Source organism: Mixophyes fleayi, chromosome 1 (genome assembly GCF_038048845.1).
Source record: "Mixophyes fleayi isolate aMixFle1 chromosome 1, aMixFle1.hap1, whole genome shotgun sequence".
Classification (NCBI taxonomy): Eukaryota; Metazoa; Chordata; class Amphibia; order Anura; family Limnodynastidae; genus Mixophyes; species Mixophyes fleayi.
The window spans coordinates 198,570,555-198,594,007 of record NC_134402.1 but is presented as its reverse complement, the minus strand read 5'-3'; the positions used below and the strand labels follow the sequence as shown (position 1 = coordinate 198,594,007).

The following is a 23,453-nucleotide window of genomic DNA, read 5'->3' as shown; positions in this document are numbered from 1 at the left end:
CCAAGGACAATTCAATCTGCACTGTTTTATATTTTGGCCTTGGTCTATCAGCTTGTGAAACAGTCAACAATTCAGGTGTCAACAGTATTATTAGGTCGCCTATTTACATGGTGGACAGTATGATTAGGTAGACTATTTAAATGTGGACAGTATTATTATAGGGCTAGGGTTATGGTTAAGGACAAGGACAGGGTTAGAGTTGGGATAATACCGTCTACATTTGAATTTTCATCTTAATAAATACTGTCTATATTTCAATTGTTGTTCTAAAAATACTGTTTATGTCATTATATTGTCGACTTTATAACCTTTTCTGCTGCCCATCACTCATATTATGTCAATCCAACATAAGGGTGGATGGGAGGTTCCGAAGGACAAATCCATCTTGCACAACTTTTCTTTTCTGCCACTGCTGTGTGACAATGTTTTATACATATGCTATAAACTGCCATGTGTTTGTGCCGTTAGCTCTGTTGCTTAATAACCAGCCAGGTGTTCAAAATTGACTGAAAATGACTGGAAATTAATGTTATTGAGGTTAACAATGAAGGAACAAAAAAGAGCCAAATTATGTGATTTTAGCATTTTTTTAATCAATTTTTGCAAAAAAAATACAGATCCAAAACACGGGGATCAGTGAACATCCCTAGCTGTAACAATTACTATGCCAGTGTGCGTGGTGATGATGATGAATATACGTAGTTGGGTCACAAGCAAATAGGTCAATCCAGGCAGCGATCAGGAGTGGTCTGGTCCCAGGCATGAGGCAAAATCAAGAATCAGACAATAGCAGAAATAGCACAGAAACAGGAGCACAGAGAAGCGAGCATGTAAATGCTGTAACCGGTAACATTATTATTTTGTTCAATGCACTCCCCTATTTCTATCATTTATTGATACCTAATATTTCTAATTTTTTTTAAGTTCATGTAAAGTCATAGGGGTTAAAAATGAATGTTGCTGTTTTTTTTGCTTGGTTTTCTTAGACTTGTTTTTATTTCTCTCCAAGGGACATAAAAAATATATTTTCATTTTTATAGCAATGTTTATTTCCTGCATTTGTGCTGTTTTTATTTTTATTGTAAGAGTAGACCTAGTAGTTCTCCTTCCTGCAGGAGAACTTCAATGATCATGTGACTGGATGTTGGGTATGTCTATTGAACGAAAAGAATAAGTGATATAAAAATATTTTATTAGGGCTATAACATTTTTAAAAGTATCTGCAGTCTTTGACACCCACCTACTATGTTACAGATCCACCAGATAAACCAATAAGGAAAATACTTCACAATATGTAGTTTGGTTTAATGTTTAGGATTTGTAGCTTTAGGGCTACTGGTGTGTTTTACGAAAATTTGTAATGCTGTTTAAACATATGTAAATGGGTGAGACACTAGAAACCAATGCCATGGATAACACTAGCTGAAATTTGACATTTGCCTGTTTTTCGGCATTCAAACTATTGTTCTTAGTGTCACACCTGTTTACATGTGTCAGGTTTACGGATTCATGGTGGTCTTTTTTTTTGCTTACTTTACTTTTTTTTCAAGCTGCCATTAAGAATTTAGTTTTTGAAGTGTTTTGTGATGCACCCTTTTTTTTATTTTTTACTGCATTTTGTTTGAGAAGGAGTGCAACATTATAACCCCACCCCTCTCCTAGATGCCAATGGGCTGCTTCTTACAGCCGTTTTGTCCCCAGGCTTCATAAACTGAAGCTGCGTGTACCATATTAGAGGAGTTGTGACTGGAAGAACCAATGAGCAATCTCTGACATTGCGGTTTCTTCTTGGTCCTCTGCTCACTCCATTTTAGATGGTAGTGCAGCTTTAGATATATACACGTTTTTAAACTCTAGACAATCAAAGAAGAGCATTTCCATTATTGTATACAGCAAAAAAAAGCTTTAGCTTCAGAGTAGATCACTATGATATAAGCAAGGGCTGAGATTGTATTGATTTAACAAGTACATATTACATTTTATCATATTCACCAGTCTGAAAAGATACCCTTTTGAATGCTTACATGTTTAGGGTTTACAATTTCATGATTCTTCTACGTTCTATTATGTTTGAAGGATTGATGTGATGATAATTGAAAACACCAACACATACTGCCTTTCTTTATTTGTATTTAATAGCTGTTATAATAAAATATTTTTACAGAGACCAAAAATGTCCAAGTTAGTGCAAACCTTTTTTACATGCACCCAGAAAGAAGGAAAAAGAGGGGGGATTTTCTGTACATGATGAGGAGTATTAGGGTAGAAGGGATATCTGTGGCATCTCATTGGAAAAAACATGCCACCTTTTTTTTTAACATGTGGGAGTTTTAACCCCTTGTGCAGTGTGTTTGGGGGGGGGTGGGATGATTTGGATGCTTTGCTGTCTTGCCCTGATCAGGATTGGGGATTTAAAGCCCCTTCAGTGCTGGATGATTTGGGCAGTTTTAGGAAAGGACAGAGGTGCTAAGCAGCTGGCAGTGTCCTTTTTGCTGCACCGTGCAAATGGGTGACTGTCCAGTCCAAGGCATTCAAACAGGCATGAGTTGAATGGGGTCTACCAAGAGCTTTCAGGGTTAGGATTTAAGGTGGTTGTTTCATAGAAAACTAATACCCATGCAGCACCATTGCACAGAATAAGACACTGGTATAGGAAGATTTTATGTACACAGCAGGTGGGGTGCAGGAAACTTTACTGGACAGGTCAGGGGGAGGGGAAGTGTCAACTGTACCCCTATTTTAGGGAAACAAGGTCTCTCAAACTGCTAAATCTTCCAACTGCCAGGGTGCTGTTAACTGCCCAGCAGATTAATGCAGGGCAAGAGTTAAGGCTCCCCAACAACTGTGCTTATGCGGTCCAGCAGGGAGAACATTAACACAATGGCACATATGAACGCAGCCCTTGGTGTGTGTATTTGTGTACACCTTACCCATGTCACTGCCAGAAAGGCACCAGTGAGCGTTAGGCAGAGCTTGGGGGGCACTGCTGGCAGTGACCTGGTTAAAAGTGTGTTTCAAAATGTATTTAAACTATTTACAGTCTGGGCCTGGGGTACAAGGCAGTGAAAAGGGTAATCTTGTTAGACAAGTGATGGAGTTATAAACAGACCCCCATCACCCTAGCTGCCCTCTTCAGGAGAACGAGTGTCAGATTTCAGCTTCACAAATTCTTTGGCCACCTCATCATTGTTGCGTTGTGACAAGATCCTCAAGATGGTCAGTCCCGTCTCATCCATATGAATGCGTCGGCCAAGGGGGAGCCAGCAGGCACAGCTACCTCTTTGTGCTAGATCTCGCAGCTGCATAACAGCTGTGCCCACTGTTCGATCTTCCCGTGCAAAACAGTAATCTTTCACACACACCTGCAGTTCATAGCACTCTGGGCCATTTTCACTGCCCAATGTGCTACAGGACATAAGAGAAAAAGGAAACAAGAGGTAAAAAAAGGACTGGTAATTCAAATCTAAATTTAAACAATGCATACAGCAATGATATACTGTAAACCATAGAAATGAATCATACAGGAATCTTCTTTTAGACTATCTACACTTGACTGTAAAAAGTTGGTATCTGATGTTAATAAACAAACTGAAAACAGATATATAAATATATATATATATATATATATATATATATATATATATATATATATATACACACACACACACATACACACACACACACACTTTTCTTTTGTAAATACCCACCCTGTGTGTCCATCTGGAGCTATGTCAGCAGAAAATCTGCATCATTTGTAATTTTGTAACATTTTTTTTTGTGACATGTACCTTTTATTTGGTATACCCTAGGATAACGTTTCAAATCAAGATTAGCTAGAGTGTGGTAAATGCCAGTAATGCATAAATTAAATTACAATTATAAGCTGCAAAAAAGCATTTAAAATATACGATTATCTCTTTATTCATGCAGTCAAACAAGGATTGGAACCTGCTGCTACAATTATGCTACAATCATGATTTGTCTGGAAAAATAATGCAATAATGGATAATATAATGCAGGCCTTTACAAATATTTTAGAATCTAGGAGCCAGCCTAAAACTTTAGGAGCAAAACTTTATTTGATATGATATCCACTAATAAATAGCAGACCCTTCACATAGCCCCAACTGTCTTTACACACAATTCACCCCTCTTATAGACATTGCACCCCCTTCAACCTTATCATAAACTTTCTCTCTCACTCTCTATCTCCAACTCCATCCTCTTCTTCATCTCACTCCTCTATTCCTACCTCAAGTACATTCTCTATACTCTATTTCATTCCTCAAACCCATTTGCACCTCTCCTCAGCATGATCACTGCCCACCTCATCATCCTCCTTCTATTAATAACCATGTCTCACATGTCTCCTTCATCACTATCGCCATACTGTCCCCCTCCTCATCACCTTGCACCATCATCTCTCCTTCATCATAAATCATGATAATTACCCCAATCACATAGTCATCATTAAGTCCCACAAACTCACAAAATCATTAACGCCTCCTTCCTGTCTCTTCACTAATCCCCAATCATTAACCCCTGCATCAATCACCTCCCTTTCAGTAACCAGCCATTTTATCATTAATTCCTTCCATCATTAACCGCATCCTTTACAATTATCCCCTCCCCCTCACTCACCACCACAATGATGCTTCTCCTCATTATACATCAGATCTCCTTTGAGTTTTTCCATACCCTGCTTAGACCGAATTCCCTCCATCGCACAATAAGACTTTACTCTAGTTTTCAAACCGTCAAGCGTTCTCTGAAAACCCACCTCTTCAGGCAAGTTTATAATATTCCTCAATCACGCTCTTAATCTCCCTAGCTTACCCTATTACCCTCCTCTACGCAGCTAACACAAGACAACAACCCTGTGACCAACATAGTGACTGATCATATAGCCCACTAAGCACTTTTACCTTTGCATTCTAGCTGGATCAATATGCAATATGATGTAGCACTTACCCTTGTACCCTTGTGTATCAAACTCCCATTGTCCCATAGATTGTAAGCTTGCAAGCAGGGCCCTCTTACCTCTCTGTCAGTATGTATTACCCTGTATTGTTTAATTACTGTTTGTTCCCAATTCTGGAATTTGCTGGCACTATATAAATAAATGTTGATGATGATGATTAATCACTGAGGAACTGGTCTCTAATATTTTCCCGTGAGCAAGTGAAAATTTATGTTATGAGCTGTGGCTAGCTCTCCTCTGCCCCCGGCGTCCCGGCCGTCACTTCCGGACGACCGTTGCTAGGGCAACGGCCAGACACCGCCGCGTCGCGGTGGGGAAATTAGCCAGGTGGGTGCGCATTAAATAATAATTCATTATCAGCCTCCTGGGGCTGCTTAGGTTAGGCTGGGCTGCTCTGCTTCCATTGCTCTGGGTATTTAAGGCAGGGAGGGCTAGGCCTCCCTGTCAGTTATAGCGTTTCCAGTCCTGTGCTGTAGCTGACCTGCTGTTGGACTCTTGTTTGCTTGATCTCCTCCTGTTGTGACCCTTGCCTGTACCTTGGACCTTACCTGTTTGCCTGTTGCCCTGACCTTTGGCTTCAATACTAGACCCTGCTGTTTCGCTTATGTGACCCTGATCTGAGCTTGGCTACTGATTTGCCTGTCTGCACCAGACTCCTGACCTCGGCCTGTCTCTGACCACCCGCTCCAGTCTAGGCTAGCGTCTCCGGTTCCATCTGTGCTGCAGCCATCATTAATGAGCTTTTACTACACTAGGCTTAAGACCTGTGGGCATCCAAGTACCTGTGAGCACATAAAGCTCTATGGGAAAGGCATCTAAAGGTGAAGACCTCAACACTATCCGTTCTAAAAGCTCATCTTGGTGGTTGCGGGCCCTAACATTATAATCGGCCAGTGAATTCACTGGAGAGGATTATTCATGGATGATAACGGGACAAATCCCTCTCCAGCCCAAGTCTTGGTAGGAGAGATCCAAACGTTGTCACAGATGGTCCAAGGACTATCGCATTGTTTATCTGCACAAGAGGAAGCCTCCAGGACTTGGTAAACCAGGCAAGCTCCCCTGGCACCTGCTGTAGAACCCAAGTTTAACCTGCCAGACTGATTCATTGGAGAGAGCTATATTCCGCAATTTTAAAGAAAGTTGTAAGCTCTATTTTCAGTTAATACCCTGTTCTTCGGGTTCGGAACAGCAAAGGTTATTATAATATCCCTCCTTCAAGGTAACCCCCCAGCTGGATCAAGGAGAGGAAGGCGGAAAAGGAGGTACCTTCCTGTTCATTATCTGCGTTTGTTCCTGCATGATTGTACATAGAAGAGCCTATGCAACTGGGAGCTTATCGTCTTTCTGCAGAAGAAAAATACAGGAGACAGACCCAAGGTCTTTGTCTCTTTTGTGGCATCAAAGGAAATTTTTCCCATTCCTGTCCCAATAAGTCGGGAAAAGAGTTGACCTAGGGTCTAAGGAGGAGGTTCACCTAGGTCTGCAGATCATCCCCTTCAAAAATGCAGTTTTGGTTCCTGCACATACCACTTACGGTGCTCGTTCCTTTGATATTTTGGCCTTTATAGATAGTGGAGCCGCTGGTAACTTTCTGGACATTGGATTTGCCAATTTTCCTGGGATTCCTTTCAAGAGTATCAGTACTGCTATTACTGTATGTGGCTTAGATGGAGGGCCACTCCCAGGTGGCAAGGTCTTGTGTGAAACACCCCCACTACAGTTGACAGTGGGAATCCTTCACCTCATCAATTGCCCGTTTCTGACAATTGCACGTAATACTGGGTCATCCCTGGCTTCGCCTTAATAACCCTGCAATAGATTGGGTTTAAGGGGAAAAAGTTTCTTATGTTCTCAGACTTGTTTGAGTTTGCCCCTTCGGATTCTGCAGCCTTCTTCCGAACTACTTCCTCCTCAGTACCGTGAATTCTGGGATGTATTCTCTAAAAAAGCGTCTGACACTTTGCCTCCACATCGTGATTTTGACTGTGCCATCGAGTTAATTCCGGGTGCTAAATTACCTAAAGAAAGGCTGTATTCACTCTCTGGTCCTGAGACTAAGGCCATGCAGGAATATGTCGAGGAAAATTTGCAAAAAAGGTTTTATTAAGCCTTCAAAATCTCCAGTGGGAGCCGGATATTTATTTTCTTCTAAGAAGGATGGTGGGCTACGTCCTTGTATCGATTTCAGAGGTCTTCATAAGATTACTATAAAAAACACCTATCCACTCCCTTTCATCTCGGTCCTCTTTGACCAACTTAAAAGGTGCTACCATCTTCCCCAAAATTGATCTACACGGGGCATACAATCTTATCCGCATCAGAGAAGGAGATGAGTGGAAGACAGCTTTCAATACCCATTCCGGTTACTACGAGTATCTATTATCAATGGACCCAAGTAAAGTTCAGGCTATTTTTGATTGTGTGCGCCCCATTAATCTAAATTCTGTCCAAAGGTTCCTGGGTTTTGCCAATTAATACCGAAGGTTTATCAGAGGATTTTCTGATTTAGTGGCTCCCAGTGTTGCCCCTACCCGGAAGGGAGCAGATCCTGGTAATTGGTCCACAGAGGCTATCAATTCCTTTGAAGCTCTAAAGAAAAGCATTTATCTCCACTCCTGTCCTAAAACATCCTAACCCTGAGTTGCCTTTCGTCCTGGAGGTTGATGCTTGTCACTCACCGGACTGTTAGTGCCTCTAGGTTGGGACATGGGTCTCTCTCGCTCCTGCCGGCGCTTCTCCTGAGCCGCGGCTGTCCGCCATCTTGACTATGATTGCGCATGTGCAGAAACCCTGAACTGTTAATACCTCGCCTCTAGTCTCATTGGTTAATTAATCACCTCTCAGTACTTAAGGCACCTGTTGCCCTATTACCTTTGCCTGTTCTTGGTTCTCATTCCTTGAGACTCTGAGGTGTTTCCTGTTTCTGCTCGTGTTATCCGTTTGCTCTGGACAAGTCTCCTCTCCACATCGGTAGTAGAACTTACCCGCTGCAGACAACTCTCGCTACCTCCGTTACCTGCCTGCTTCTGGACAAGTCTCCTCTCCACATCGGTAGTAGAACTTGCCCGCTGCAGACTACTCTCACTACCTCCGTTACCTGCCTGCTTCTGGACAAGTCTTCTCTCCACATCGGTAGTAGAACTTACCCGCTGCAGACTACTCTCGCTACCTCCGTTACCTGCCTGCTTCTGGACAAGTCTCCTCTCCACATCGGTAGAACTTACCCGCTGCAGACTACTCTCGCTACCTCCATTACCTGCCTGCTCCTGGACAAGTCTTCCCTTCACATCAGTGGTACAACTTGCCTATTGCAGACCACTCACGTTACTCCGTTCCACGCCTGCACCTGGACAAGTCTTCCCTTCACATCAGTGGTACAACTTGCCTATTGCAGACCACTCACGTTACTCCGTTCCACGCCTGCACCTGGACAAGTCTTCTCTACACATCAGTGGTAAAACTTGCCAATTGCAGACCACTCACGCTATTCTGTTACACACCTGTGCTGGACAAGTCTTCTCTACATATCCGTGTTGAAACTTACCAGCTGTAGACCATTCATGTTTCCTTGTGATATAGCTACTACTCTGTATGGTACCTATTAGCTGGACTAAAGTCTACAAGTGCCTCTGTATTGTAGCTGCAAGTCGCTGACTCTTCTACTATATTGTTGCCTTAGTCTTTGGCGTCATTGGCTGGAAGGAGCCAGCAATGTCATCTCAGTTATCACTGACCATAAGAACCTCCAGTACATTGAGTCTGCAAATTGGCTGAATCCTAGGCAAGCATGCTGGTCATTGTTCTTTACCTGCTTCGTTTCGTTATCACAAAGAATATCAAGGCAGATGGATTATCTAGAAGCTTTGTCTCTCATCATGCACCAGTTCCAAAACCACTGCCTATAATACCATCTTCTGTTATTCACACAGGGTTAACCCAGGACTTAGGTATAACCCTTTGCAGATTTCAAAAGTTCGCTCCTTCTGAGAACCCGCAACAGCTTATTTGTGCCAGTGCACCTTCGAAAGGCTGTCTCATGTTCTCTTTGGTGGCCCACCATGTCTTCAGATGTTTGAGACTTCGTTACGTCCTGTGAAATTTGTGCTAAAAACAAAACCTCTAGGAACCGCCCTTCAGGTCAACTTATATCATTTTCTGTCCCTAGAAGACCTTGAACACACCTGTCTATGGATTTTATTTTGGATCTCCCATCTTCAGCAGGCCCCAACACTATCTGGGTAGTGGTTGACCGCTTTAGTAAAATTTCTCACTTCATTCCGTTACCCAGATGTCCTAGTGCTCAGAGTCTAGCGTCATGGCCTACCTTTAGACATTGTCTCTGATCGCGGTTCTCAGTTTATTGCCCAATTCTGGAGGTCTTTTTGTGCAATCCTCGGAACATCAGCCTTTCTTCAGCATACCATCCACAATTCAATGGACAAACTGAAAGGGTTAATCAGTCCCTGGAGCAATTTCACAACAACTGGTCGGCTCTAGTACCATGGGTGGAGCTTGCATACAACAATTCCTGCCATTCCTCCACTCATACCTCTCCATTTTATTGTAATCTTGGTTTCCACCCTAGGTCTAACTCTTTGGCTTCCCTTAACTCTTCTGATCTCCCAGGCATATGCTCTACGGCTTCTAGCCTGAGAAGTATCGGGAGGAAAGTTCAATCTCCCTTAAAGCGAGCCTCGTTTCAGTCCAAAAGGTTTGCAGATCAACACCGTAGAGTCTGCTCTTTCAAAGTAGGTCAGAATGTCTGGCTCTCCACCCGCAATATTAGGCTGAAATAACCCTGTAGAAAACTCGGACCTAGATTCATTGGCCTCTTTACCATCATTAAGCAAGTTAATCCTGTGGCCTTCAGATTAAAGCTTCCCTGCTCTTTGAAAATTCCCAACACTTTTCATTGCTCTTTGCTCAAACCTGTCATTTATTCCAGTAAATTTACACGTCTTCAGCTTCAGAGGCCACACTCGGTTAATGTGGAAGGACTCTGGGAATTTTTGATAGAAAGAATGCTTGATTCAAAGAGAGTCCAGGAACAGATTCACTTTTTGGTCCAGTGTAAGGGCGGTGGTTTGGAGGAACGTGCCTGGGTTCCACAGAGACGTCTTCATGCTGATAGAATTATTAAAGAGTTCTTCAACAATTCCCCAGGGTGTCAGGGTTTCTTAACCCTCCTCAAGGGAGGGTACTGTTACGAGCCGCTGCGCTGTCCATACCTGCCTCGGCTTGCTCTCCTCTGCCCCCGGCATCCCGGCTTCTGGCCGACCATTGCTAGGGCAACGGCCAGACATCGCCACTTCCCGGCGGGGAAATTAGCCGGGTACGTGTGCATTAAATAATAATTCATTATCATACACAGAAAAAGGAGTTGCGCTCAACTCCCAATGGTTGCAAGGGCTGCAATAGAACTAGGGATCCCTCCCTATAGATACAAATAGACCAAGATTCTATGCGCTCATTGACTTTCAAATATTCCTAATTAAGTGTAGTGTAGTCCTGACCTGCTTGAATGGTATCTAGACAGGGGTTGGCACAAACCTCAAACCTCTATTTAACTGTTGTATGTATGTGTATATATATATATATATATATATATATATATATATATATATATATATGAGGTATTAACCCTTCAGTGTAAAACAGTTCAACATTTTATTAAAACCTATTGCGCACACAGAAAACCTTAAAATGATATAAACCTAAAAATCACTGTCATACATCTGACAGATTGTGAATGAATAAATTATCAAAATTAGCATATAAAAGGAATTTGCATATAACCTGAATTAATATAAAACCATATATCGGTACAATAAACCATATATCAAGTATTAAACAATCATCAGCCAACCAGTCCTTGTAATATGGGTGATCCTGGTTTATATATGTATCCTGTATCCTTCTCTTTTGGAATGTCTACTGATAAAATCTACATATTATCTGATTTATTAACACATTTTGTATCATTGTATATGTATCCTATTCATTGTGACACCTATTAATAAGATTCATATGCTATCAAGTATATATTGTCTTTACCACATTCTGAATCTATTTGAATAGTCCACACATTGTGTTACTTATACCATCTACATTGACAAATTTATTAAGAAAGAACCATATCAGGTATTCCAAGTGCTATAAATAAACATTGATGAATAATGCCCCTATTTCCCTTGAAAAAGTCTCCGGACGAAACGCAGTGGAACTCCACCCACTTCTATCCTATAGGCCACAGACGCGTGAGTACGTGTGCGTTCCACGGTGGAACGCACGCGTCCCACTAAGGAAGTAGCGGAGCTCTCCTCGGATTTCACAGATCATCTGGAGCTGTGATACTAACTACTAATCGCAAGTACATTATCACCTAAGCGAGACTGATCCCTTTAATAAGGCTCCATACGTTTTATTGGATTCACGATGTTTACATCCTGGTCTGCATTTTGTTGAGGTTATTCATACACTGAACATTTTTCTACCTCGGATTCAGTTTTCTTTCTGCACTCTTCATCAACTACATGAGCAATACTACTTATATGGATAAACAATTTTGATGTGGTTGTGACTTCAGTAGGTTCATCAATTATTCATCATCAATTCGTGTGGATCCCCCACATTGCAAGGACTGGTTGGCTGATAATTGTTTAATACTTGATATATGGTTTATTGTAACAATATATGGTTTTATAGTAATATAATTCAGGTTATATGCAAATTCCTTTTATATGCTAATTTTGTCAATTTATTCATTCACAATCTGTCAGATTTATGACTAGAGTGGTGATTTTTAGGTTTATATCATTTTAAGGTTTTCTGTGTGCGCAATATGTTTTAATAAAATGTTGAACTGTTTTACACTGGCGGGTTAATACCTCATTTATATATATATATATATATATATATATATATATATATATATATATATATATATATATATATATATATATAGATATATATATATATACAACAGTTTAATAGAGGTTTGAGGGTGTTGTGCCAACCCCTGTCTAGATACCATTCAAGCAGGTCAGGACTACACTACACTTAATTAGGAATATTTGAAAGTCAATGAGCGCATAGAATCTTGGTCTATTAATAATTCATTGTCAGCCTCTGTGGCTGATTAGGTTAGGCTGGGCTGCTCTGCTCCCATTGGCTGCGCTGGGTATTTAAGGCAGGGAGGATTGGGCCTCCCTGCCAGTTATAGTGTTTTCAGTCCTGTGCTGTTGCTGACCTGCTGTTGGACTTGTTTGCCTGATCTCCTGTTGTGACCCTTGTCTGTACCTTGGACCTTGCCTATTTGCCTGTTGGCCTGACCTTTTGACTTGAATACTGGACCCCGCTGTTTCGCTTGTGACCCTGACCTCGGCTTGGATACTGATTTTGCCTGTCTGCTACGGACCCCTGACCTTGGCCTGTGTCTGACCACCCACTCCAGTCTGGGCTAGCGCCTCCAATTCCATCTGCGCTGCAGCCATCATTGATGAGCTTTTACTACACTGAGCTTAAGACCTGTGGGCATCCAAGTACCTGTGAGGACATAAAGCTCTACGGGAAAGACGGCTGCTAAAGACCTGAACACTATCCGTTCTAAAAGCTCATCTTGGTGGTCACAGGCCCTAACAATTTAGCACTCCAGAATGCCAGAACGAATGGCATACTGGGGTGTCAATTAGATGATGGTGCCAGGAGTGAAAGCCTTATACACCAAGCCCTCTCGTCCAAATGCGTTGTGACACTGCAATGCTCAAAGGAGAAGAAAAGATGTCAATTAGATGATGGTGCCAGGAGTGAAAGCCTTATACGCCAAGCCTTCTCGTCCAAATGCGTTGTGACACAGCAATGCTCAAAGGAGAAGGAAAGATATCTGGATTAACACAGGGCGCAGTTCCTATGCATGTGTCACACAGCGGTCATTCGGCTTCCATAACCGAAGACCGACACGCTCACCTGTTCCTCACTGATTCATGCTTCGGCTGCTGGCGTCCTGACCCTGGTTCTGCGCATGCGCAGACTCTATCTGTTATGTCTTTTGCATGTTCCTCATTGGCTAATCGGTCTGGCTCCAAACTTTAAAAGGCACTTCCCCCTTCTCCTCAGTGCCTGTTGATTGAGTTACCTGCCTGGTCAGATTTACCATCTGGTTTCCTGTGTGATCTACTTGGATCTTCAGCGCTCCACCTGTCTCCGCTGTGCTACTGGCTATACAGCTCACACTTCACTTGTCTTAGCTGTGCCGCTGGCTAAGAGCTTATGCTCCATCTCTCTCTACGGTGCTGCTGGCTATACAGCTCACGCTTCTCCTGTCTCTGTTGTGCCGCTGGCTAAGAGCTCATGCTCCATCTCTCTCCATTGTGCCGCTGGCTAAAAGAGCTTACGCTCCACCTGTCTCCATTGTGCCGCTGGCTAAAAGAGCTTACGCTCCACCTGTCTCTACTGTGTCACTGGCTGAAGAGCTTGCGCTCCATCTATCTCCACTGTGCCACCGGCTGAAGAGCTTACGCGCCATCTGAATCCACTGTCCCACTGACTACTGGCCTTGTGCTTCATCTCCTCTGCAGCATCTTGTTCCTCTTATCCAACTTACTCCCCTAAAGGGTCTTGCCTGACACACTTGGAAAGGGCCGCGACCTGCGGACGGATGCAACTAAGTCCAAACCACCTTGCGGTGGTCCCTGGTGAAAACTGTCCGTTCGTTAGACTCTGCGTCTTGCTAGGAGTAGTGTCAAGTTGGGCAGATCAAAGAATCCAATTTACCAAACCGTGACAGCATGGAGTTTTAGGCGCAAAGGTATTTATCAAAGCCTGATATAATGATTATGAACTGTATTATTTATTGGTTATTGCATCTTTTAAAGTGTGTAACAGTGGACTACAACAATGTATTACAATTATTTCAGAAATAACCCACTTACTGATGTGGTACATGCTTAAAAAGCTTAAACTACTGTAATGACTTCCTGATAACCAATGACATACAGGGTTTAAAAACAAATGACACGCTTGTTACATTTAACATTTAGTATGAATCCTTGGTTCCACATTGGTATTTCTTTTCTGGGAATTGTGTAGCAATGCGAATGAACTGTGGCTAGCAATACCTATTTATAAATCCATGGTCTTTTTCACATGAAGTATTATATGGAGTCTCCATTTAAGTTACATGGTACACTCCAAATACTGTCAAGTGACTTTACTATGTGAGCAAGTACTTAAGGCTAAATCTGTGTGCAGCAGTTTAGATTTAGTGATGTATATTAGAGACATAATAAAGGTAATCTAGGGTTTATGCACATTCAACTCCAGTAGCATGTGTAAAAGAGATATTGTGCATTGCTATGTGGGTTGATTACTAAGAAATGTGTGTGAGTGCATGTTTTGTGAGTAAACAATATTTTAACCGTTATTTTTATGTGTAACTCACAATTGGAAGCTCTCATTGTATTTTGGGACCCAGCTGTTGTTCTTGGATTTTGTGGTAAATTTTCTCTTTTTGTCACTCAGATTTGGACCAATCATGTTAACCTCAATGAAGGGACGGAAAATCCCTGAGGTCTGCCACTTAAGATCATTTGCCGCAACAACTTGAGGAAGAAAAGAAACAAGAAATTAAAGTACAGCCTACACTTGAATATGAAATAGAACTAGCCATTAAATCATAAAAAAGTATTCTCGAACTGGAGAGAGTACAGAAGAGAGCAATTATCTCCATTTAAAAGAGATGTCCACCTGTGATGGACTTTTTACATCTGACATGGGCTCTGTACACACCTTGAAAACAATATTGTTTTACCTCAGCTACAGTCACCTGCATCTACCACAAGGTGGACACAACTAGAACAGCACTATAGAAATAATTAATCTCCATTATAAATGTGGTCTCGACAGGTACTACCAGAGGGGAAGGGGGCTAAAGGGGAAATTTCCCCGGGCCTCCGACTGGCAGTGGGTCTCAAAATTTTCTAACTTATTGATTTTGTGTTCTGCTTTTTTTTAATATATTTATCCATTTGCTAATTTGGCAATTTACAAGTAATAAAAGTTTAAATCTAGCGCCTAAACATGTTAATTGGTTACATCGACAGTGGTGCAAGTGCTTATTGCTCTCTGTGCATAATGCAGCTATCCAATCACATGAGAACGTCACTTGTCCTTTAGATTTGCGGGGTGAGTGACTCAAAACTTCTCAAGGGAATAGTTTGTTTGTAATTAGGAAACTGGACTGGACTGTTTGATGTTTAACATTTACTCAAGGAATTGCAGAATTGGCGTGTTAAAAAGTTGATGAAGTGACCTTGTCTATCATTACAATGCTCATGCTTGTATAGATTCAATAGGTTTTGTTTATCTAAAGTACAAAAACATAGGGTAATAAAGTCTTGACATATATAGCATAAACACATTAAGAGCATGCAAGTCCCAATGATAAAAACACTGATGCATAAAACACGAAGGTGTAATAAAGTACATAAGTCCTATGTACTCATAGCAGAGAGTCTCTATCACAGCGCATGTAATGGAGGGTATAGATGGTAATCCCGGGTAGATTCACCTCCTACTGCTGCAGACAAATTGGTACTTGATGACAAACAAAAACACCTGCTTATTTAATGCGTTTCGATTCCCGACTGGAATCTTTATCAAGGTAGCGGGTTATGAAAAGTAGAAGTCTATATAAAGAGTTCCGTGAATAATTATCAGAAGTACATTCCGCATTGAAGACGAGACTTGTAGCGCACTCCATAGCGCATGTGCAGTTAGTCCAGATAGAGAAATTCCACATTAAAAACGAAGCTTGTAGCGCACTTCATGGCGCATGCGCACTCAGTCTAGATAGAGACTAGGGGCTAGATTTACTAAGCTGCGGGTTTGAAAAAGTGGGGATGTTGCCTATAGCAACCAATTAGATTCTAGCTTTCATTTATTTAGTACTTTCTACAAAATGACAGCTAGAATCTGATTGGTTGCTATAGGCAACATCCCCACTTTTTCAAACCCCGCAGCTTAGTAAATCTAGCCCTAGGTGTAATGCGGAAATGGACCCAATCAGATTTTGAAACTCAAAACCACTGCAGGTATCCATCCAGAGAACATACAGTCTAGATCCACCCATAACATAAAATGAAATATAATAATCAGCTACATATAACAAATAGCACTACTATAACAAAAATGAAAATTAGGAACTAAAGTTTTTAATTGGTGGATCCATTGCATTTTAGCCTTTGCCAATCATTGAAGTGTATTATTATATCTCCAATTACACTCAATTCTTTCAGTTCTCCAAAAACCTTTTATGTTGCTAGGGAGGCAGCCATGTACTTTCTTGAAATGTTCAGACAAAGTGTGGGACTCCAAACCCTTCCGAATATTATAACTGTGCTCCCTCATTCTCACTTTGAGAGGCCGAGTAGTTCTACCAACATATAATTTATTGCAGGTACATTCAATAGCATAGACAATATTGATCATATTGCAGGTAATAAATTGTTTGATACAGTACGATTGATTCTTGACAATTAATTTGTCAATTTTACTCAACTCAGAAACAGTATTCCTACACATCATGCACATACCACATTTATAGAAACCTATACTCTTTATAGATGGTTTAACTATATCAAAAGTGACACTCCTAGCTATCTGGTCCTTAATGCTGGGAGCTTTCCTATATATGAAAGATGGTTTACTCAGAAGAACGGTTCCAAGGATCGTGTCTTTTTTCAAAATGTTGCATTGCTTTCAGAAGATATTCTCTACTTTTTTTATGGGCCACATTATATTGTGACAAGAATGACCATTCATGTGTTCCTGAATATGCAGATTCTAACTTTCTGCCCTGTGTGATAAGATCTAATCTTTTTGTTTTCTTTAATTCTTCCTCAGCTTTCTCTAATAGTTCTTTACTGTACCCTCTCTTAATGAAGTTATATTTCATATCACTCAACTGATTGTTCAATATTTGTTCATCTGTACAGTTTATTTTTAGGTGTTTCATTTGGCCCATAGGTATGTTAGAGAGCCAATTAGCATGACGATGACTGTTAAAATGTACATAGCTCGCTTTATCTGTCGGTTTCTTATATAGATGTGGTATGTACATGATGCGTAGGAATACTGTTTCTGAGTTGAGTAAAATTGACAAATTAATTTGTCAAGAATCAATCATACTGTATCAAACAATTTATTACCTGCAATATGATCAATATTGTCTATGCTATTGAATGTTGAAAGAACTACTCGACCTCTCAAACTGAGAATGAAGGAGCACATTTATAATGTTCGGAAGGATTTGGAGTCCCACACTTTGAACATTTCAAGAAAGTACATGGCTGTAATCCAAGGAACATAAAAGGTTTTTGGGAATTGAAAGAATTGAGAGTAATTGGAGATGTAATAATACACTTCAAAGATTGGCAGAAGCTGAGATGTGCTGGATCCACCAATTAAAAACTTTAGTTCCTAGTGGTCTTAACACGGACTTTGAATTGAAATGGTTCTTATAAACCTAATTTTCATTTGTGTTATAGTAGAGCTATTAGTTATATGTGGCTGATTATTACATTTAATTTTATGTTATCAGTGGATCTGGACTGTATGTTCTCTGGATGGATACCTGCAATGGTTCTAAATTTCAAAATCTGATTGGGTCCCTTTCCGCATTACACCTAGTCTCTATCTGGACTGAATGCGCATGCGCCATGAAGTGCGCTACAAGCCTCTATTTTTAATGTGGAATTTCTCTGGACTGACTGCACATGCTCTATGGAGTGCGCTCCAAGTCTCGTCTTCAATGCAGAATGTAATTCTGATAATCATTCACGGAACTCTTTATATAGACTTCTACTTTTCAAAACCCGCTACCTTGATAAAGATTCCAGTCTAAACGTATTAGATAAGCAGGTGTATTTGTTTGTCATCACGTACCAGTTTGTCTGCAGCAGTAGGAGGTGAATCTACCCGGGATTACCATCTATACCCATCTATACCCACTGTTACATGAGGTGTGATAGAGACTCTCTGGTATGAGTACATAGGACTAATGTACTTTATTACACCTTTGTGTTTTATGTATCAGTGTTTTTATCATTTTATTAAAACGGAATCACACTAGAGATATTCTGTTTCTTTCCTATATGCTTGCTGAGAGTGGCAGAGTATTTGGAGAACAAGAAATTCGCAAACAGTATTCAGCTCTGTTGTTTTATGTGCCATATATCCTCAGCGTTTTTGTCAGCACATTTTCTAAGGGGTTTATTCTGTGTGAACTTTACACTTAAGAGGTTTTATATACTTTCTTGCACCCTGGAAGGAGGGTCTACTTTTCCTTTGGGATTTGCATGCTCTTAATGAGTTTATGCTATATTTGTCAAGACTTTATTAACCTATGTTTTTGTACTTTTGAGTTTACTCCATAGTGTCACATGATATGATAGATCTTTTCATCTATGTTTTGAGGAATTACCTCGGTCCAATTGCTACTGGGGATAATTAGCGCTGAAGGTACACTTCTTTTCATATATATTTGACCCAATAGGAATTTGGTAGTTTTCCTGAGTGTACCTAGGCTGCATGTTTCTTCACATTAGTGCCAGTCTCTGTCATTTTTGTTTTTTTTCATTGCCAGATTTTGTTTTTATTAATACATTTTAAATATCACTTAAGTGAACAACTGAACGCTTTTAAAGGTAAATAGCATAAATTAGGTAACAGGGCCGTAACTAGGGACGTGCAGCTGCTGCATGGAGTGCGAAAATGGCGGTCACCGCAATGTCCATTTGCCAGGCATCCGGTACAATGTATTTATAAGAGGTGCGTCTGGCTCATTTTTTGCAGTCTTCTTCCGGCTCCCACAGGGCTGTCAGAACTTCAGGAGAGGAGAGGGAGGGAGAATGGGAGAGTGATGTCTGAATATGGGGGCGTGACTACATGGACTGAGCACAGCTGTCATACTCACAGGGAGGAGAAGCTGCAGCCAGAAAGACTCTATTTTCCATATGGTTGTGTGTGTGTTTGGGTAGAAATAGGGTAGTGTGAGAAATGATTTGGGATGCTGGAAAAGGTCAAAGGCATGAGTGGAGCAATTTGAGGTGCGAGGGGAACAGGGCCGTCTTTCCGACTGGGCACGATGGGGGCCCAGCGGACATGGGGGCCCGACCGTGCACGCATTTGATGGGCCCGTCGAAACCTTTTGTCAGCCACAATATAAGAACTGGAGTCCCAGCACCAGATTATGTGGTTCAGCGGCTCCCAGTCATTTTGAAGCGGTGGGAAGAGAAACAGGTAGTATTCCTCACTGTTTGCTTAAGGTGAAGAGGAAGTGGAGTTTAAGAGGGAGAAGACTGGAATGATAAGTCTACCGACTATAGGTCATAATAACATATTTCTTTGGGGATAACAATGGCTGATTTATAAAGTATCATAGAGCAAAAACACAAGGGAATCAATACTGTAGATTGTACAGACAGGTGCATATGACATTGAAGGGGTGTTTTAAAAGATGAAAAGGGGGTTGGAGCTGCCAATGTGATAGATGCAATAAATTCACAAATATTATAACTCTCCTAATACATCACTTTATACATACAATGTACTGAGGCTAGTTCCAGCTCTTATTAGTAAACATTGTAGTACTTACGGTTCCCCATTTAAGTCATATTTTCTGATACAGAGCTTCTTACCATTTCAATCAAAAAGTGAGGTGCCATGCATTCCATAATCGCTGGATTTACAAATGGAGCTTACTGAGCTTATACATATGAACGCTGTATTGTTGGGTCTCTAGTGGATGAGTTGGATGTGTGCTATTGAACTTAAACCCACTATTTAATCCCTACATTTTTTTAATACATTATTAATAGAGTGTATTTAACAGTTACCTGCAGGCCAAACTATTCTCCAGTTTACATTCAAATTATGGTTAAAAAAACATAAATGTAATCTATATTCTGCAATTCTTACTCTATCTATTTCAACTTTTCCTTTGGTTCCCGTAGAACCCTAGTTTTACATCATGTTGAGTTATTTTATATTCATTACCTTTCACACTGATCTTGTGCTCTCCCGTTCCTGGGTGGGTGAACAGTTCTACATGGATAGAAACTTCCCCAACTGAATCATCCACACCAGATCCTAATGAGAAGAAAAAATGTGATAATTCGCCAGATCCATATAACACAATTGTTCCTGAGTATAACTGCTGGCAGGGTTTGGCCTCCAAGGATTTAAGACCTTTTTGTAACTTCCTGATATATTATGTAAAATTAAAGTTCTTGTTATTTTTTTACTCCTGCCAGCAGTCATGCAGTTGGGGTTTATTGAGTGAGAAATTGGGTTACTAATTTACTTGTAACTCAAGTCCACCACTTTATGTTTTTGAGACTCTATGGGGCAGCTGCAGTATCTCCATGCTCTTCCAGTGCAACATGCAACTTAGTGCTATTCAATTTGGTGTTAAATTAAAATTATGTATTAGGATCACCCACCCCAACCTCTCACAGCAAACAATTATTTAAAATTATTTCTTTTAATACACTCCCTAAATCCCATCATAGACTCCTTTTTTTTGAATGTCTAATCATTTACTAAACATAAATACCATAATTCTAGCTCCACTATAGGCAAATAAACAAATGTAATAAACCATAAACTTGCATGTTTTTACTTATAATGGACTGGACATTATGATGCATTGCATGCTTTGACAGGCAAAAGGTCATCTTGCTGAGTCTCACTTGCTGAGTCTCACATTCAATTCGGCAATAGGACCCCAAGAGCGTGCCATGATGTGTTACTGACAGAAAAGGAGTTAATACTTCAGTCCCACTTATGCAGGTCAACCAATTGACAGAAATTGGCTAATGCAGCACTGGCATTTATATGGTCACATTTGTCTCTTAATCTGAAGCAGCTATTTTCATGACCTACTTTAAATTCCCAGTAATTTTGAACTGGTTTACACAGAGAGATCAACAAAATGTAGCCTCATTCTATAGTCCATCACTGAATAAAAGCTGCTTTGCAATTTAGAGAACCTACAAAACATAGGTAGTGAATAAATAAAAGGGAGGCTGCTCAGCAGCTTGACGTTAAAAACATAAACACCCACAAATAGTGCATGGAAGGAAAGATTGTTGATTAAAACAATGTTTTTAAAACAGCATGTTGTCTTTACTGACAAGTGGGACTGGAGTTTCTACATGCTCCCCTCTGTACTCCTCATCAGCCAGAAAATAAGCTCTAGCTGGTAGTGGAAAGGAGAAAAATGCCCTTTTGGCACGGCTGAATAGGACATGCTTCCAAAGGCTATTGCGCCATTGACATACCCTTTTCTGGATAAGTCTCTTCTGAAAGAGTAAACCTAATACCTTTACCACCATGGACTGTAGATAAAGGAGAGGAAGAAAGCAAGAGATTGAAGAGGTGTCAGGAAGGAGGTGCAGAGTAGGGGGAAGAGAGGAGAATAAAAGTGATTTATATACTCTGCACATATTAATCTGGATTCTAATATTTAACCATCCTGCATGAATCTATTCCAGTATGGTCATGGTACATAACAAGCTTTGATTTGTCTCATTTATGTATGACAACATTTTAGCTTACTTAGATGCACACAACACAGATATCATTCTGTACATATAATAATGCCACAGTTCCTATAGTGCACCTGGGTGGATTTTAATGTTGTGCACTCTTTCTAGTCTGCTCATCCAATTGACTGTCAATACTTTTTTTGCTTTTTACACACAAGTCTGTGTTTCTTCAATATTAATGAAAGACAAATAGACTGGAGATCATTTACGAGGGCACCTGAGATGAACTGCACAATACCTTGGTTTTACCTACTCTGTACTTTGCTAGAAATTCCTCCCCTTCACCCGACTTCTCCCCACTGTCTCTGTAAACTTCCACTCCTCCACAAACGTATGCACAATAGCAGGGAATGCCTTGTGCATATCAAGGAGCAGGGCAGGTCCAAAGCTGAATTTGCGCCGCAGAGCTGCCATTTTGCACATCGTAAATGACCTCCACCGTGTTTACAGAATATTCCTGCCGAGCAAAGAAGTTTTTAATACAGGTCTTGTTAAAGTCAAGCTACATGGATAATTGAGACGGCTGAAGGTAGTTTATATGACTATTGTACTATTGTTTTGTAGAAAATTTCCTGTAATGCAATAAATCATGCAGATTAATTCTACAAATTTTTCCCCTAAAAACAAACAGAACAGCTTACTGTACACCATATTTATTCTACTGTCAAGCAGCATGCTGCTGAAGCCATTTGTCCGACTGCATTCAACACATAATATAGCATAATGTGAACAGATTAAAACCTGTTTAGCACCAGGGATGAAAGGTACCAAGTATGTAACGGTAGATTAGTTCATCTATGTGTGTGTGAGGGGAATGACTTAAAGCGGTCTTAGCGCAGAAAAGCCCCTCACAGTTTGATTGTGAGAGGATCTCCTGAGCACTTTTTTACAGGGAAAAGTCCAGGGGCTAGATTTACTAAACTGCGAGTTTGAAAAAGTGGAGATGTTGCCTATAGCAACCAATCAGATTCTAGTTATAATTTAGCTAAAATCTGATTGATTGCTATCGGCAGCATCTCTACTTTTTCAGCAAATATACCCCCAAGTGTGCAAAGTTGATTTATAATAGAAACAAACGGTGCTTCGACAAAGTATTAGTTTAGGGGTGTGGAAAAAGAACATGATGTATCTTGATTTCAGGCTTCACAACACAAACACCTGCAACTTCAATAACGCTGTGTAGAGGTTTTATATCCACTGTAGAAGTGAGAATGGCCAGATCCCAAGTTTCAGATCTGATGAACCAATTGCTCCGACTTTCTTTTTTTTATCCTGGAATTAAAGGCAATAAAGTGGGTTCTGTTTCTCCAGAAATCAACAGGCTCACATAAGTTAATCAGAACAGTGTACTACTCTCTTACAGCTGTATTTGTTCCTGGTTCCAAGAATCATAGAATTCTTCAGTTCTTAATTCTCAGCAGACACAAATGGGAGTTGAACCAAGATATATTCAGTTTTTTTCTTCACAGGTAAAATTTGCCTGGAGTAGATTTTATGGTGATTTTCTAAAACAATAACTTATCATGGCTCCTTATGAGAGGAATATTGTTCCTTTAGTTGAAAAATAATAATATTGTGAATTGGGCAGATTATGATTTGCTCATTTTGGTTATAATTCCCAGGTGAAGTGTTTTTAAACAGGTCTCAATATAAAGACCTTGGACTTTTTGGTGCTACCAATCTCCTGAAGTCTCATCATCAGAATCCTTGACTGTGTTGATGCTAGAGCAGAAAAGTCATCTAAAGCAAGGGCTCAAATAACCAGTTATGAACGTACACACTATTAAAATCAATGAAGAGGTTCACTTATTCATATTAATATAATATACAGAAATACTTTGTATTGTAGCCTACAGTATAAC

General features: G+C 40.5%; 1 protein-coding gene across 8 annotated transcripts in view; it reads right to left on the bottom strand.

The window, feature by feature from the left end:
- Nucleotides 1-2,113: 2,113 nt before the first annotated feature.
- UNC13A (unc-13 homolog A) overlaps nucleotides 2,114-23,453 on the bottom strand; it is a 179,967-nt gene continuing 158,627 nt past the window's right edge. For 4 of the 8 annotated variants that reach the window (XM_075204754.1, XM_075204755.1, XM_075204757.1 and 1 more), the window contains 4 exons: nucleotides 21,325-21,381; nucleotides 20,039-20,131; nucleotides 14,424-14,583; nucleotides 2,114-3,405 (listed from right to left, as the gene is read on the bottom strand). In XM_075204754.1, the coding sequence (XP_075060855.1) occupies nucleotides 3,120-3,405; nucleotides 14,424-14,583; nucleotides 20,039-20,131; nucleotides 21,325-21,381 (596 nt within the window). In that variant the 3' untranslated portion in view covers nucleotides 2,114-3,119. The remainder of the gene's footprint in view (nucleotides 3,406-14,423; nucleotides 14,584-20,038; nucleotides 20,132-21,324; nucleotides 21,382-23,453) is intronic. The other 4 variants (XM_075204756.1, XM_075204758.1, XM_075204760.1 and 1 more) reach the window with 1 other exon arrangement.